The sequence below is a fragment of the Orcinus orca genome, chromosome 3 (assembly GCF_937001465.1).
Source record: "Orcinus orca chromosome 3, mOrcOrc1.1, whole genome shotgun sequence".
NCBI lineage: Eukaryota > Metazoa > Chordata > Mammalia > Artiodactyla > Delphinidae > Orcinus > Orcinus orca.
The window spans coordinates 6,224,630-6,242,898 of record NC_064561.1 but is presented as its reverse complement, the minus strand read 5'-3'; the positions used below and the strand labels follow the sequence as shown (position 1 = coordinate 6,242,898).

General features: G+C 43.5%; 1 protein-coding gene across 2 annotated transcripts in view; it reads right to left on the bottom strand.

Annotated features, from left to right (window-relative positions):
- Positions 1 to 15,882, bottom strand: part of HNRNPM (heterogeneous nuclear ribonucleoprotein M) — a 39,076-nt gene extending 23,194 nt beyond the window's left edge. For both annotated transcript variants that reach the window (XM_049708721.1, XM_049708722.1), the window contains exons 1-2: positions 15,737 to 15,882; positions 7,002 to 7,171 (exon numbers count right to left, since the gene is read on the bottom strand). In XM_049708721.1, coding sequence (XP_049564678.1) covers positions 7,002 to 7,171; positions 15,737 to 15,849 — 283 coding nt within the window. In that variant the 5' untranslated portion in view covers positions 15,850 to 15,882. The remainder of the gene's footprint in view (positions 1 to 7,001; positions 7,172 to 15,736) is intronic.
- Between the last annotated feature and the right edge of the window lie 2,387 nt (positions 15,883 to 18,269).

Genomic DNA, 18,269 nt, shown 5'->3' with positions numbered 1-18,269 from the left:
TGCAATGCCACTGAACTGAGCTCAAATGCTAACTACAAAGACGCGTATATGTATAATATATATCCTCAAAGGTGCACACACGGCATGGCCGGCTACGTGGGTGTGCAACCTGTCCAATCGCATGGGACTTTGCACTGAGGGCCATGCACTTGGGTTTAATGCTCTGTTGCTGTCTTGAAATTCTCAGTAATTTTTAAATAAGGGGCCCTGTGTTTTCATTCTGCACTGGGCCCCACAGATTCTGTGGCTGGTCCTGCACACAGCACTAGGCTCCACAACCGTCACAAGTAGGATGTGTAAATATTCTATCACAAAACCAGAGCAGCATCTGGATTCTCTTCAGTGAATTAAAATTAAGCCAGGCTGTATTCTTGCTGCTCTCTCAACCTTCTCATTTAAGGACACAGATAAATGCAAACTCAGAGCTCAGTTTGCATCTAAACAGCTACACAGACTCACTTAGGATGCTAATCTATACAAAAGGGGAAAAACAAAGCATTTCAAAAGGTTCTGCAGATTTTCCTCAAGGTTTGGATTGCCAATTCATGACCACCACAACCAGATGTTAGAACCCACCTAGACAACCACCAAAATGGCTGCTGAACTTGAAGATGGCACACAGACACCAAAAAACCCCCAGAAATTTAAGTGTTAACTTTGTGGAAACAATATCTAAGCAGGCTCTCCAAAGTCAAGAAAGGGCTTTTGTTCTAAGAAATACTTTTTCTTTTTTAACGATTATTTTTATGATGGTAAAGCCTTCTCTCATTCAGTTTTCAATTTGGTTTAGCAGCCAAGGGTAAAAATAACCCTCTTAATGGGCCCAAGTCCTTCCTAGTCTAATTCCTTTGTTCAAAGGATATTAAAATTATTATGAAGATTTTAAAATTAATACACCAAGGAAAGACTGAAATGTAAAGTAAAAGTATTTTTAAAAATTTGAAGGGCATATTTATTAGTAGTATATTTGCATGGCAGTTGACAGCAAGAAGGCCAAGTGTTCAAAGTTTAACTGTACAGCCTCACCTCCCTTGTCCTTTCCTGAAATATTACAAACCAAACCAGCACTTTGCACAAAACAGGAAGGAGAATCAGTGCAAAGAAATGAAGAAACGAATTAGGAGGGACTGGTATAGTTTAACTTTTGGACTATGTACAACTGAAAAATGATCACAGCCAAGGGACAGTCATACAAAGTGGCCTTCTGTTATCCTTACAAAAATAAAGCAATTCCCAAAATGTTGTGGTCATTCCTGAGGCCATGTTAAAAGCCATTTGTTTCAACAGCAGCAGCCATTTGAGGACCAACAGCCCCTGTCTCCACATTGATGAAAATGCCAAGTAGTGTCAAGACAGTAAAGAGACCCAACCCCAAGTTTACTTCCTAGAGCTATGACTACCGCCTAATAACCTTAAAAATAACTAAAACAATCACAGTATCTAACTGACAGCTGTAACTATGTTGTCAGAATTCAAATATTGTTGCATTTTCAAAGTTTCTAGTTTGTGCCCATAAAGACACTGATTTATATCAAAAAGCTGTCATTGCAACCCAGAAACCAAGCAAGTCCAAACCAAACTTTTTTCCATGGTCATAACCATTTTTACAAAAAGCCAGGTTTAGAAATTAGGACTTTTTCTACTTAACATTCTAGAGACAGCACAAATCCAACTTCAATCCTCTGCACCAATACTCTGCTTAAAATGTTCCCTCTTTTTCCCCAAATGGTATAGTTTATTAAAAACAAAAAATTACATTTAAAAAAGCCTCCAACCTATCAGTTTAGCCATAGGTTAGGCAAGCCTTGCGGCTCTACCACGAGTAGTGTTGCTCCCGAGTATCATCAATAATGACCATGCTCCTCATGAATTCATAATTTTCTGATCTCTACCCTGAGAGACCACATCAATTCAGAGATGTAAGCAAATCACTGTTACAGGATCTGCAACAGTTGCCAATTCATACTTCCGTACAGGAAGAGAATAAGAAAACCTTTAAAAGACCACCTCTCTTTTAGTTCTACATTATTAAAGCAAAGACCTGTTTAGTATAGTCAGTACAACTATCAACAAAACTTTGAAGGCAAAATTTACCAACTATTCATAGTCTGGTCACATTCAATGAAATGAAGTTTAAAAGAGCAAATCAACCAGAGCAGATCAGTTAGGATTGAGGCAGAGTTAACAAATTGGCAGTAGCAAGTCTCATAGACACGGAATTCACAGGTATTAATGAAAAATACTGCTGCTCCTCTCATTCCTGAACATGGATGGAATCCATGGAATCCCAAGAGCAGGCTACTAAGACAAATTCTATTGCAGCTTTAAACATCAAAATATCTAAATGAAAAAACTAAGACTCTGAAAAATCTAATGCCAAATGTCATCACCTACCTTTATTTTATTTTTTTTTTAAGGTAAGATATTTTAATATTTATTTATTTGACTGTTCCGGGTCTTAGATGCGGCAAGTAGGATCTAGTTCCCTGACCAGGGATCAAACCCGGGCCCCCTGAATTGGGAGCACAGAGTCTTAACCACTGGACCACCAAGAAGTCCCTACCTTTACTTTAAAATGCTCAAAGAAAATTAACCGACATTTAGGTGGATTATTAAAAATACTACCCCAAGAATAAAACATATCATGAGGGTAAGATAATGAGCAACCCCAAAAGAATTCACACAGTCCCTTGGAGCTACTTTAACACTCCTGCACATACTTATATCACAAAGAGTATTTGTTTCTGTATTCTCATTTCATTTACTGCTCAAGGCTGAAACAAACACGCACACGCGCGCGCGCGCGCGCGCGCGCACACACACACACACACGAGTACAGGGGCTAAAGCTTCACTGAAAAGAATTCAAAGGGGGGTGGGGGAGTAGCTCCAAAGCAGGGCATGCTCTAATGGAGGGGTGCATGGAATAAATGCATATTTTAACTTGGAAAGCCTGTTTCTTTAATACACAGACAACTTGAAACACGGCAAAATAATTATACTATACAATGATTACTCAATTTATGGAAAAATTAGAAAATGATTAAGCACCTTCTTGCTCCTAATTCCATGGACGAGAACAGAATTCTGCCTCTCTAACTCGACCAAAAACCAACAAATAAGCCAGGCAGGCTGCACTATTAAGGTTTAACCCAAGTACCCACAGATATGAATGCTTTAGCATCAACAGGCCTTTCCAAAACGCAGGCTGAATTTCCAACAAAGGAAACTATGAAGGAGCCAAACAGACTGAGTAGGGATTTTTACTTAAATTGAAAATAAAGTTCTGCTCCACAGGCCCACAATGTAGATGATCTTCGAGAGCCAACAGAGACTTACTACTGGACTATACTTGCCCTCTGGGCCTCAGTTTTCTGTCAGCTGGAATTTGAAACTGACTTAAAGTGATGTATTCAATAAAAACAGAAGGATTAAGTTCTTAAGAAATCTTTGCTTACACAAGTTAAACTGACTGCTGCTAAACTTGAGACTGATTGAGAGTAAGCTGTATCACTGACCCTCCTTTCTTTCCTCCTCAAACTGTTCTCCATGTTTACTCACTGCTCCTGCAGCTCAGTCCTGCCTAGGTTGCAGCTGCCCCACCTCAATGCTGCTGGCTCCCTGGTTAGGCCACGAGAACAACAGCCCGACGACGAGCTTTCTTCATCCACACAGGACTTCTCAGTAATGCAGCACAACACTATTTAAGTTTAGAATTCCCAAGATCAATCACCTTTTGTTCACGGAAGTCTTAATTTTTTGCCCAGACCTTATGGTCAAACACTTTTGAGATGTGTATCCCAATATCGATCCAGTGATGAAAATGAGGTAGCTGTTGAGACTGTTTACTTTCAAACCTGGTTTGGCAATCTCCAATTCAAATTTCCTATTACACTGGCTCTCAATTTTTGTTTCAAATCCACTCTTCAGTGTTCACAGCAGTCATTTGTTCCATGTAGTATCTCCGTTAAAAATAAGCATGATCAAAAGGATGGACAATAGAAACCTTTCCTTTGCTCCATCAGACACTTAGAGCAGGAAGGGGAAAGCTCAGGGAAAGCTCAAGCTCAATTCTGCAGGCTGTTTAATCCGTGTCCCTGAATGATGTGATGGGGGAGGGGGCGGGGGAAGCACCCTGGCACAGAACTAAACAAAGCTCTCAGTACCTTTTCTCTTTAAAGTCAGCAATGCTGATTTCATGATAGTGCCACCAAACAAGCTTTGTGATCCCATCCAGGGGAAAAGGCATAAGTGGCCTGTTCACATAATACATGCGTTATTAATAGGATCTCCTAGAAGGCTGTTAAATGCTAACAAACATGGAGAATATACACTTGGTGTCCAAGGAGGGGGAAAAGATCGGGAACTAGGGAGGGGTACATGAGGCACTCTCAGGCATGATTATCCTTAGGAAAAAAACTCTTCTTGCCATCTCAAAGCTACTACTTGAGTTCTGACAGGCAGCAATTATAGGCAGTGCTGCAATGACAGAGCATTTTTCAGATCTTTAAGCCGAGGACAACTAATTCTAGCTATTCCACTAGTTTCCTGAAACAACAGGACTATGATTTCATCAGGAATAGACTCTTGAAATGCAGACTGATAAAGAGTGGTTGGATTATAACAGCCCAAATCTCTGTGGTTTGCCCACTTCAGAGACTATCTTGAGACTAATACTTTTAGAGTGTGAGTGCCTCTATCCGCAACTTTTTTTTCCTATGCAACAACAGTCTTCAAAAACCTTAAAACATGTGCAACGCATTTCATGTAAATATTTCAGATTTCAAATAATCATTGAAACATATTTTTGGTATACCAAGACATGAATTAAAATATTTTTTAAAACCACATAATGAAAATAAGGACATTTTTAAGAAACCGTACGTATGTAAACAGTAAATTTCTTTAGACTTCACATACTGAGTATAAGATTTACCATAAAAAGATTACCTTTCTCTTATGCATCCCTTTAACCACAATCCAATACTTCTAATAATTTAATTAAACAGGAAAGTAATTAATTTAACCTGTACAGGGGAGCTCTAAACAAGAACATTTTAAGGTTTGTTAAGAATAACTGATTTACTGCACACCTGTAATTCTAAATTACACCACCAAAAATACACTGAAAGGGCTGAGCCAGGGCATTAATAGCAGTATGCCAAGGGAATATGAGAACCAGTTTGGAAGTATCCGAATAAACCACCAGGCTGGCTCCACACTTAATACAGTGCAAAATAGGAAATTGAGGTGAACTGCTTCTACATCCAGAAACGTCATGGCTGCTGCTGCTACCAGCTTTAAGGCTTCCAAAACTGAATTACTGAATGGTAAAGCAGTAAAAATGTCACCTACTTTATCCATCATGTCCCAAAACTGGTTCACACACTCCTAAAAATGGAAAAATAATTTGGCCTGCAATCTCTTACAAAATTCTAACAATTGCATTTTCAAAGCCACATTCCTGGTTCTTGGAACTACTATACCTTATTATCAATGGAAGTATCAATTCAGCGGTTCAACCAAATCACGAGAACACAAATTTGGGGGTTATTCCAAAAACTAATTCGAATGAGACCCAACTGTACTGTAACAGAAATTCTAAGCTTTATTGAAGCAGCAGTCCCAAAAACCAAGAACACTGCATCTGGGATGCCACATGACACGCCCTTCAGACAAAAAGAAGAAACTTCACTCTTGCCCTAGGAGCATTGGCAGGAATGATTTGGCTGATCAAGGCAGGAAAACAAATCTCACACCAAAACGTTTTTCCATCCATGTTACCTGGAGAAATACTACATGGGAGCAGCCTACATGACTGTACAGAGGTTCATGGTGCCTAGTGCTTCTGGCATGTCATGGTTGAATTAAGTGATGGGACAATGATGGCAGTGGGCCATTCATAATTTCAAAACCCAATGCTGGGAGCACCAGTACACATACCAAAATGGCCTATCCAAGTGGCATCTGTCACTGAAATGTTAATCATTTGACAAATCAAGCTCAAATCTCTTTTCATTATGAATGCTCCAGAAAAACCAGTACCTTTCAGTCCTTCAAAAAGACTCCATTTAAGAATAATTTGATTCTAGGTTTCCCTTGGGGTAGGGGTGAGGGGAGACCTCAACGCATTACACAAATGGTTCTCTATCAATAATTTTGTTTAAACCTGGGCTGAGCAATCTCTTTAGCCCTGTGTGCCACCAGCAGGGCCCAGAATCAGGAAAAGAAGACAAAAGAAGCAGAACAAGAGTATGAAAAGAAAGACACACGTGGTGTGCACGGGGGTGGGGGTGGGAATGGGGGGTGGGTAAAGCAGAGGACCATGGGGGCAACCAACCCCCTAGGACCTCCTGGTGGCAGCAGAGCTTCATTCAGTTGCTTCCTCTGCCCTAGGCCAGACTTTAACACCAGGGCTGTGACCGATGTGTGCCTAAAGGCACCAAATTACACAGCAGATGCTTTATTTTGAGCTATCCAATTGCCAATCTACTCTGTGTTTTCCTCCCCAGGGTGGGGAAGCTTAACAGTTTAAATACAAGCTACGGTTTTATAATTTAGGATCTGAGCAGCACAAGTTCCAGCTACCAACTTTTGATCCCAGGAAGACAGCCACAAAATTTAAACAAACTACCTTCCCGCCAGAACTTTAAAACAAAAAGGAAAAAGAAAAAATTTCTCCCACCTCATATGAAGAATTCAAAAAATTTCCTTAACACAAAGAGGCTCCCCTCAAGCTTAATCAAAGCCCTATTAACCATATTAAGCCAGTAAAATCATTCATAGGCCAAGGGATCAAACAAACAACCTGTTTGACACACAAGTGCATGACCACAAAAAGTAAAAATAAAAAAGTAGGATGGGGGGGCTTCACTCTCAAGCCTGGAGAGAACACATGCTCTACCCAGAACAGCTTCACTGACAAAAAAATAACCAAGGAATTATCCACAGAGAAGATGACACACCAACCTTCTGACCCTACTCAACCACCAGTACCATTACCTTTTTCTTTAACCAGGTCTTTAAGTGACTGCCATTTCACATCAAAAGGTATGTTTGTAATGAAGGCTCTGTATCTTTTAGTTGGATTGGCATACGGCTCAAAGCGATTGCCTCCTCTTTTTATGTTTTTCTCCTTCCTCTTCTCATTCTGAGCTGGTCGTTCTCCTTCACTGAATTCAAAAGAGAGGGGGAAAAAAAGTCCATATGTTAGCACAATACTAAAGACAATATTTGATTTTCCAGGTTTACAATCCCACACAAAGTTACATGTAACACAAGACTAATATTGATTCTGATTTGAAACAAACTAAAGTGGTCCATACAGCAGAATATTGCAGTAGTACGCTCCTTAAAACCCACCTATCAAAAAAAATCATTCCCAAGACAAATGTGCTTTCCTAGGCCTTCACACACTCCTGTGGGGCTCTAACAGAGGTGGGGGAGACAGGCCAACTCCCTGCCCAAGGTGCTTTAACGCCAAGACAGAAACAGGAAAAGAGAAAGAAGATTTATAACATTTCATGGAACAGAAATGAGGTGGTACACATAGGTCCAACCAATCTTAGCTTTACAAATAAAAGTGTCTTTCATTGTGGGCGGAAAAAAATTGGACTCAGGTACTTGTACACCATTAGCAGCATTATTCACAATAGCAAAAAGTGAAAACAACCCAAGTGTCCACCAACAGATGAATGAAATAAACTAAATGTGGTAGATCCATACAATGGAATATTACTTATTCAGCCATAAAAAAAGAATGAAGTGCTGATACATGCTTCAACACAGATGAACTTTGAAAACATTATACTAAGTGAAATAAGCCAGACATAGAGACAAAAGGAATAGAGGTTACCAAGGACTGGGGAGAGGTGGGAACGGCGAGTTACTGTTTAATGGCTAGAGTTTCTGTTTGGGATGATAAAAGAAAAAAGTTCTGGAAATGGCGAGTGGCTATTGGCATAGTGTACAACACTGTACCTAATGCCACTAAACTGTACACGTAATCATTTTAGAATGGCAAAATTTACATATATTTTACCACAATTTTTAAAAACAAAATTTTTAAGGGAAAGAAACCATTCTCTACTCAACCCTATTACTTTGAGGCTAGGGAAACTGAAGTCTGAGCAACGCTGGTAGGTAAAAGACAGCACGCAAACAATTCCACCTTTGGCAAAGAAGGGTGGATTCGTTTTTCTGACATGGCCTTTCCTGTAATCCTCTTTACCTTTGTGTGTTAGGTGCTTCCATGGAGTTAACATTTCTAAGCTCTACAGGTATGAATCTGGCTTAAGAGTGGGCAGGAAAAGTTTCACAAGAAACGCAGGCTCCCAAAGCACAGAACAAGACAGGCTGGAAGCCCAGTCCATAGCCCAGGAACCGGACACGGTGTGCACAGCAGGGCAAGGCCCTGTGCCGGCTGCGTGTGGCTGTTCCGAGCCCCCTTTGACCATAGGCAGACACCTGTGAGAGCTGACCAGGAACAACTGGGGAGGCAGCAGCCACAGAAGTCCTCTCAGGGCACTAAGTCCAGCACTTTCTGCTTCCCAAGCCCTATGCTTTCCACCAGTGAGAATCAAGGGACTCCCAAACTACAGATTCTAGCAGAGACTTTGTGATCCACAACAAAAATGGAAAGAAAACAAAAAGTCAAGATTACAGCATTGATGATTTATAAGACCACCTTCTTTAACGTAAAGGGTTGATCTTTATTCTAAGATATGTCTTCCCTGTGTGGGGGAGGGGTATTGTTCAAACATCAATGGTAGCTGGAGGATTTTCAGTGTACTTGGAAAAATTTAAGTCAGCAACCTTTTGTAGTCCCCAAAGTATTTTTTTCTACTGGTCCCTCATATCCAAACACAGCCGTGCCAAGTGGTAACCCAGTGAAGTTATCACCCTAGGCAAAACTAAGGAAAGCAACTTCCTCTATGATCTGAACTATACCAACATGCAATAAACAGACCTTCACATGGGCCGGCAGATGGGGGAGGGGGAGTAGGGCCACACCAATCCCCAGATTCCTAGAATTCTTCACTCTGTCTACCCAGGCTCACAACAGACCCTCCTCAGGCTGACTGCACACCGCAAGCACAGTCCACCCATCCACTCCATATGAAAGCCCTGCACCCGTCTGCCAGACAGAGCATGCATCTCACCCTCCCTACATAAGGAGGAAGTGTGTTACAACAATTCATAAAATGTAGATCAACCTACATTTCATGGGCCTACAGAGGGCCTGTGGGTAGGAATATATTTTAGAATTGGTTTCTTTTGAAACCCAAATATTCTACAATCTACATTAAAAAACATTATTCTGACACAGGGTTCATGACACAGTAATGCTTCCAGCCTGGGTTTTCAAAGACTGCCCAGCTCACCTTATTAGTTACAAAATGTATAAATAACGAATTACAAGACATAGTAGGTAACAAAGTGTCTAGGCCATATTCTGCCATGCATCATTACTGCTAAGAATAAACTACCCAATCTAACCCCAGAAGCTGGGGATTTGGTTTGGGGTTAATCCACCTCACATGGCTCATCATCAAGAAAGCAGCTCAAATGGGTTATGGCCAAGGTGTGAGCAAAGCACTACTACACCCAAGTCTTTCTCTGGCTAATCATTTCCTCTCTCTGAGAAGTTTCCTCCTATCTCATCACTTCCAGTTTCTTAAAAAATTGACCTTTTTGTAACTCTAATAATCACCATCAACTCTATTCTTGACAGAATTGTAGAAAACCACCCTCAAAGAAACCTCACGTGACGCATGTTCAAGTATAGATGATGTGACAGTTTAAGAAAAGCCCATTTATTAAATGTTTAATTCAATTTTCTCACTTACCTTCGGGATAAAATTAGGGGAATATGCTTCTAGCCCTAAAATACATATAACACTTAACTGTGAAAACCTTTTAGAAGCACATTTTTATAGGTAGATTATAATTTAGCTACACTGATGAAATAAACTGCTTTATCCTAAATACCCCAAATTTAGATTATAGAATCTTAAATGTTAAAACACACCTACCATACATTATCCACAACTAGATACTTACCCAGAAGAAAATATATCCATACAAAAATTTAGACCCGAATGCTCATATCAACATTACTTGTAATATCCCAAAAGGAAATCTAAATGTCTACTAACAGGTAAATGAATAAACAAACTATAGTATATCTATACACTGAAATACTACTCAGCAAAAAGTAATGAACTACACACAACGTGGATGAATCTCAAAATACTTACACTCGAAATCAGACAAAAGAGGAGTACATATGGTAATATTTCATCATATACAACTATATTTGAGAAAATCTAATCTGGCAAACTAATCTATAGTGGGTTTTCTCAACCTCAACACTACTGATATTTGGGGGCCAGATAATCCTTTTGTTGTGGGAGGCTGCCCTGTACACTGTAGGATGTTCAGCAGCATCCCTGACCTCTACCCCAGAGAGGCCAGTAGCAGCCCCATTCCTCAGACTTGAAAATGAAGACCAAAAGTATCTCCAAGACACTTCCAAACGTCCCCTGAAGGGAAAGAAGAAATCACCCCACTGAGAACCACTGATGCATACTAATGGCCTGGGGGTGGGGAAAAAAAGGACTCAGAGGATTACAAAGGGGGAGCAAAGGGGGTTATGGTTGTATTTATTATCTTGATTCAGTGAGGGTATCAAATCGTACACTTCCAACTTATTCAGTTTATTGTGCCAATCATACTTTTTTTTTTTTTTTTTTTTTTTTGCAGTACTCAGGCCTCTCCCGTTGCAGAGCACAGGCTCCGGACATGCAGGCTCAGAGGCCATGGCTCACGGGCCCAGCCGCTCCGCGGCATGTGGAATATTCCCAGACCGGGGCACGAACCTGTGTCCCCTGCATCGGCAGGCGGACTCTCAACCACTGCGCCACCAGGGAAGCCCCAATTATACACTTTTTAAGTTTCCACTAGTTTCTTAAATTTCAAACCTGACCCCAATATAACTTGACTTTTAACTCCTATATAAAGTAACAAATTTGTCATCTTTCAAAGAAACTGAAGCTACCTAAGCAAGCTAAATGCCTTACCAATATTCTCCTTGCTAAGTGGCTCCCAATTCCCAATGAACACCCCATCTGATTCTGGCACCCAATCATCTACCTGAAGTTCTAAATAGACCCAATATGTTAAAAAACTTTTTCTGACATTCTATCAACCTAATTCATGATACATCAATAAAGATAAGGCCAAAGTATCTGCAAGAACCTCTCAAATCATTAAAACAGATTAAGTATGTTTAATATGGCTTTGGAATTGTTTCACTGACTGCATTCTTTGAAAATTGATAATTTAACATGTCACTGCTCCACCATACTAGAATTATACTGTACATAAAGATCACAAGTAAAAAGATTGAGTGCCTGCCTACTTCACCAAGGGCTGCCACATTCACCATGTAAAACAGTGAATCCCTACCCTCCCTTACGCCTCCATGGCATTCCCTCTCACATATAATACTCTCATTCTCACAGTTTTTCAATCAAGTGTAGTTTGAAACGGCAACCCCGATACCTTGAAATCCTGACCACATCTCCTGAGGGAAAAGACTCCCCCACCCCCCATATTCCCTTGAGAACCATCCCTTATGTAAAATGACTCTTCACAGAAACCCTTTCAATCCTGAGTTTCCCCTAATGCATTTAAGATGTGGAGAGCACTATTCACAGCACTATTCTAGCTCCAGGTCCACCTCTTCACTACCCATGTGACTTAAGCGCTTTCCGTCTCTGGTTCTTTACCAGCAAAACCAGCATAACCTGTATCCATGTAGCTCACAGGGATGTCTTGAGAATCAACAATCAGCCTAACAAAAAGCAGGTTGGTAAATGTTAAGCACAATACCTAAGGGAGCAGTACTACGGGTGACTAAGAGGTATGGTTATCTAGGTCTGAACCCCAATGTCACCAACTCTTTGTCAGGCCTCAGTTCCTTCATCTGTGCAAGGAGGTTACTTATCCACCCTGACAAGTTTAAAGGAGAGACTTGGCACACTAACTGTGGCAATGATATATTTTTGTACCAAAAATTTTCTGGAGAATGATTCACTCCTTGCCTTCTACCATTGCACATACTGATTAAGCTTTAAAATAAGCCCACTGGGGCCGTGGCTGAGGAAACCTAGGCACTGTACTCATTACAGACTACCAAAGGAGCAATTCAGCTTTCACCTCTATGACTGCAAAACACGGTAATGGGAGAGACCATCTGCAAACTCCTAAATGAAACAAGCAACCTAATCTTTGCAGACTAGCATCTCCCTGCCTAGCCATGAATAAAATCAAAGAGCAAAGTGAAAGCAAAGAGCTGGCAGCATGCATTCAAACAACCTACAGCCCCTATTCTAATCTTGAGCTCACAATCAAATGTGCCTCAAAATTATTATCAAGTATACCATCACTTTTTAAAGTACAGCAAACACTCAAATCATTGCAAAGCACGGAGAATCTGGTTAAAAAAAAAACACTTTAAATAACTGTGTTCAGTGAGAGGTTACCAGGGTGGTGTGTGGAAGCAGCAAAGGACCTGGAGTCAAGATGGCCTCCCCCAGATTCTTTGGGTCAATTTCCTTAACCTGGGTCTTCTCAATTGTTTAAAAAAAAAAAAAAAAAAAGTTTTTCTTGACTGTAAAACAGTGTCAACACTAACATTACATCCCCAGGAATTTATACTAAATACAAAGTTTCATTTTTAAAATAGCCTCTCTCTCAGTTTTCTGATTCAGCCACAAGGTTACTCTGAAAGTGGAGTAGGTTAAGTCACTGATTTTAAATGGACAGTGCAAGCTTTATTTTTAAAAAATAAAATTTTAAATTAAAAAAAAAAATCAAACCTAAGCCTACATAGTCCTCTAAAATGAACGCTTTTACCTCCTGATTAATATACTCTAACTCTGAATCTTGATTATTTTTTTAACTTCAGAATTTATTTTTTTAATTTATTTTTTTTTATTCATTTATTTTTGGCTGCATTAGGTCTTGCTGCTGCATGCAAGCTTTTCTAGTTGTGGTGAGCGCGCTTCTCACCGTGGAGGCTTCTCTTGTTGCAGAGCACGGGTTCTAGGCACGCGGGCTTCAGTAGCAGTGGCAGCTTGCAGGCTCTAGAGTGCAGGCTCAGTAGCTGTGGTGCACGGGCTTAATTGCTCCACGGCATGTGGGATCTTCCCAGACCAGGGATTGAACCCGTGTCCTCTGCACTGGCAGGCGGCTTCTTAACCGCTGCACCACCAGGGAAGTCCCTTGACTGTCTTTAGATGGAACAGATTTCTCATCAAAATAAAACAAATCCTCCTCTTATACCCAGAAGAAAAGGAACTGCAAAACAAGCTGTCCCATCTGGGGTCCCCATCAAGCTTGCTATCTCACTGCCTTTTTGGTTTACAGCACACTCCACTCCTGGTGGAGACAAAGGTAAGAAGAATCCAGTCTCACTCATTTCCCATCCCTCAAAGGCTTTCAAGATAAAAATCTAAATTCCTTCGTCTGGAATTCATTGCCCACCAGCTGGCCCCCAGTGCTCCAGCAGTTTGGGTTCTTTATAAATACATATCAAATATATAAATATATAAAAATCCCTAGTCTTTGGACACTCTCCTGTGCCTCTCTCCATCATCTTTCATCCTCCTCCCCCTAGAGGAACACCTCTTAACTGCCCCCAGCTGGTTAGGTTGGGGGGAGGGGAGCCCCTCCATGCTCCCTACCTAGTAACTCCTTTTACTAATACCACAGAACAATTACTTTACTACAAAAATATTCCTTGGCCTTCCCTGTGGGGGTAGGGGGGTTGTTTTCTAAAGAACTCTGCTTTAAAAACTCTGTGATGCAAAAAAAACACAACAAACACTAACTTTTCCAATGGCCCTCCCAAACAGATCTAAGTGTTCGTAACTTTCTAAAATAGTCTCTACTAAGCAGTCCTAGACTTTGAGGTTCTTTCCAACAAGGGCTCTTTTAGCTCTGAAACCTTCAGATTCTTTCTAATAGCCCATGTGTTAACGTTCGTCACAAAATGACTATTTGGAATCAGTCACAAAATGACTATTTGGAAATGGACAGTGGAAAATGGGAAATTTGAAAAATGTACCCCAGATGCTATAATCTATAACTAATAACTTCTCACCTAGCACGATTCTAGCAGCACTCCATCCTGTGATAAAGAAATAAAGGAAATAGGTAATGAAAAAAGTTTAAATGAACACATCCTTTTCCAGAGTTTTCAATAATAAAGGGTTGGGAATACTTCTAAGATGCCTTTCTCTTGATTTCCAAGGACCAGTAACCACGGTATTTTGTTCCTCCCCACCTAAGGAGAGAAAGTTCAACAACATAGCTAGTATTTAGTGAGTGTTCATTAACAAAGCGTTTTAACTACATTCACTTTTAATCCCCACGAACTCCAATTAAAAATTTGTGGGAAGGCAAATTCATAGGAGACAGAACGTATAACACAGGTAACCAGGAGAGGGGGAGAAGAGGAAGTTACAGTTTAATTGGCATGATGAAAAAGTTCTGGATGTGGATACTGGTGATGGCTGCACAACACCGCAAATGCAGTTGACGCCACAGAATCGTACACTTAAAAATGGCTAAAACTGTAAATTTCACCTTACGTATGTTACCACAATTTTAAAAAAACGTATGTGGCAAATCAAATGTGTGCCCAGCCTTCCCCTGTCCTCCCCCCGACAGCTGCCGGGAGGAGGCAAAACGTCTCTCCATCTTTCAGGCGCCTGTAATCAGAATGAATGGGGTTCAAGGGGACATAAGGTGATGCTTTAAAGCTTTATGGAAACTTTAAAAACCGAGGACCCGAGACAGACCTCTAACCAGGACTGAAAGGGTGACGGAGTTTGGAAATGGGTGAACCCGCCTGATGATGGAAAAATCTTCCCCTGGAACACGGAAGAGAATGTTTCCTTTTTTTTTTTTTCCCCCTATAGTTTGTTTCTACGGCTGAACATTGAGCAGCAGGTCCGATCTCTCCACAAATACCTACTGCGCACCTGGGGAGGAGGTAAGGGACTTGAGCCGTGGCCAGAGCGTGGAGCGAGGGGCGGTTCCGACAGAGGCACTTATCGCGGGGACGGGGGAGGGGGGGCTGGAAAGGAGGAGAACGGCGCGCGCCGGGGGGCGGGGGGGGGGAGGAGGCTCCCGGAGCCGGCCTCGCGGTCCTTCCCGATACCCACCCGCCTCTGCTACCGTTTACCCGGACCGACCACGGGCGAGATCCTGCGTGCGCAATCCCTCCCCTCCCCCCACTTTACCGATCGGGAAACTGAGGCCCCGGGCCATTGCGGAGAGACGTGAAACCACGCGCCCAACCAAGGTCACCCGACAGGCGAGCGGGTCGCGGACTCCGGGGCTCATCGGCTCCGTGGCCCGCGCGCCATTATCCCCGCGCGCAGAGGCCCAGCCTGAGGCCTTTGCGTCGGGGTCGGGGTCGGACCCGGCCTGGAGGGACCGGGGGAGTTGAGGCCCGAGACCTGGGAAGAAGGAGCTGTCCTAGAGGCGCTCCCGGGGCCGCCCGGCTTCATCCCTCACGGCCTGGGCGGCCCCCACCCTCGGCAGACCCTGAGGGGAAAGCCCGGCCGAGGCCGCGCCGGTGGGAAGCCGCCAAGACCTAACAGAGCCGCCGCCGGCCGCCGCAGAAGTGCCCGGCCAGGGACAAGGAGCCGTGGAGTACTCACCCTTTCGGGCCCGGAGCTCCGTTGCCACTCGGCACACCGGGCGCGCCGCTCTCCTCCTCCATTTTGGGCTCCGTCGCCGCCACCTCGGCTGCCGCTTCGACCCCTGCCGCCATTTTCTCCGCGTCTGGGCTTTGTGTGAGCGAGCGGGATGCGCGGCGCTGCGCCTGCGTGCTCACGTGATCCAGCTCGACCAGTAACGTCTGCTCGCGCCGCGGCGGCCTCCCGCCTCCTTCCCTCCAACCCCGGGCCACGCCCCTGTTCCGGGCCACGCCCCCGCCGCGCGCAGGCGCGCATCGTCAGCTGTTACTAATTCATTCTCGCAACTAACTTGCGTTTGGCGCCTACTGGATACTCCATCCGCTCTCCAGGTCTGGTAGAGGCACCATCTCTCCACCCCCCCACACGTGGACCTCGTCACTCCCAGCTTTCTGTAATCACAGCTAGGGCAGAAGGGCAGCGAAAGTTCTGTTTACTAGGCTAGAAAGGAGTTAGGCAGGCAAGGGTAGGACACTGAAAGACCAGGCCGTAGGACAAATGTGTAAAATGCTCTCTCTCTAAGCAAGTATCGTCCTGCACCAAGAATATCTGGGCTCTATCCGACCTGTCTCCCCACCACTCTGAGAAGTCCTGGGCGCAGAGCCCATGGCCTAGGTCTCTCTCACTAACAGCCGTCAACAACCAGACGCCTAGCTGGAGACTTTGAATGTGCTTATGAATGTTTCTTGAGTGAATGAACAAGCAAGAAGCCAAACATGGTGATAGAAATCACACGATGGAGGCTCCTTCCTGCCTGACCGTGGGTCCCTCTGCCCTGAGAGCTTGGCCCTGTCCACAAATGGGTTTTCAGGGCTGTTACAGGACCATGTCCTGGGACAGCCACAGTGGCCTGGGAAGAGGCCAGAGCCCCCAGCATTCAGAGGTCTCAGGCTCCCTTACCCAGCAGCCACCCCTGGTCTCTGTTGTCTCTGGTACTTTGAAATAAATGCTTCACTGGATCTTGAAGAAGTTCCCATCTAACCACCAAACTCTAAGCTCACAATGGGAAAAATGGGTTTTTTTCCCCCTATCTCACAAAATAACTACATTTCATCAGGCTCTGAGGAACTATCTCACCTGCCACACCTTCCTCCAAATTAAATACTTAATCCAGCCAGGCTGAGAACTCCAGGCCCGGAGAATAAGTCCAATAGCCCAGGCTAAGGCAGAGGATAGGCCCCACCCTCTCTTTCCAGCTCCCATTCCCAAGAACTTCCCAGACTCACCTGTCTCAGAACTCCTTTCTCTTGCCCATCTGCAAGCCCCTCCTCTCATCTCCACCCACCCACCCCGCCCCTCCCCCCGGAAATCTCTGATCTACTAAAATCCCCTGTGCACACCAACCCTCTTCACATGGTCCCACTGGAATCTACCTCAGTTTCCTTTCCTCCCCGTTAGACCTCTCTCTCTCTCTCTCTCTCTCTCTTTTTTTTTTTGGCCTGGACAGCCAGGGAAGTTCCCCCCTCCCCCTTAGATCTCTCTAGACCAGAGGGGCCCCTGGACCAGAAGAAGCCTCATGAATCTCTGAATTCCCTCGCCCAACAGGGCTCAGAAATGGCGGAAGAGGCCACAGCAGTCTGTCAGAATCATGGAGAGGAGGCCGAATACAAAGCAGCGGGGACAAGAAGCCACCTTTTCTCTGATCCCTTCTCCGGCAGTGGGTGTGACTGGAGATGAGCCACAAGCCAAGCCCAGGCTGAGGAGACAAACCTTCTACTAGGCTGTGCTCCTCTATAGGCTGGTTGATTTAATCCAACACTGCCCAGATTCCTGGGTTTAGCCATCGCCTGCACTATTAATTCCTTCACTCTTTCCTGTAACTGACACTTTATTTTCTTTAAAAGAAGGATGTTTTGGGAATTCGCTGACAGTCTGGTGGTTAGGACTCTGCCCTCTCACTGCCAAGGCCTGGGTTCGATCCCTAGTTGGGGAACGAAGATCCTGCAAGCCTCCCAGTGAAGTCAAAGAAAAACAGGATGTTAAAATGTTGCTTTACCTCACAGCCCACATTGAAACCCTACTATAAATAGCTTATTGTAAAAAATAAATAAGAGAATGATGCTGTTAAAGTGTAAATTCAGTCATACGCTCTGTCAAAGCATCTGAGTCTAAGACTTGCTCTCTCTCTGCTAGGGTTAAGGGTCATGAAAGTCAGCCTAGCACCAAACTACAACTCAGGACTTCCCTGGCGGTCCAGTGGTTAAGACTCTGTGCTTCCAATGCAGGGGGTGAGGGTTCGATCCCTGGTTGAGGAGTTAAGACCTCACATGCTGCATGATGTGGCCAAAAAAAAAAAAAGTACTGGGCCCTGTTCAGGGTGACCCTCGGTAAGTGTGGACATTACTTGTGAGTGAGTGTAAAGGGCCCAGCGGGGTATCTGACCCACGGGAGACACACAGGAAGTAGACACTATTCTTATGTATATTTATTTTAAATCATTTAATACATAGCCTTGCTACCTGCTCTTCACTTGAAAACTCGCACTTTGCTTCTAGCC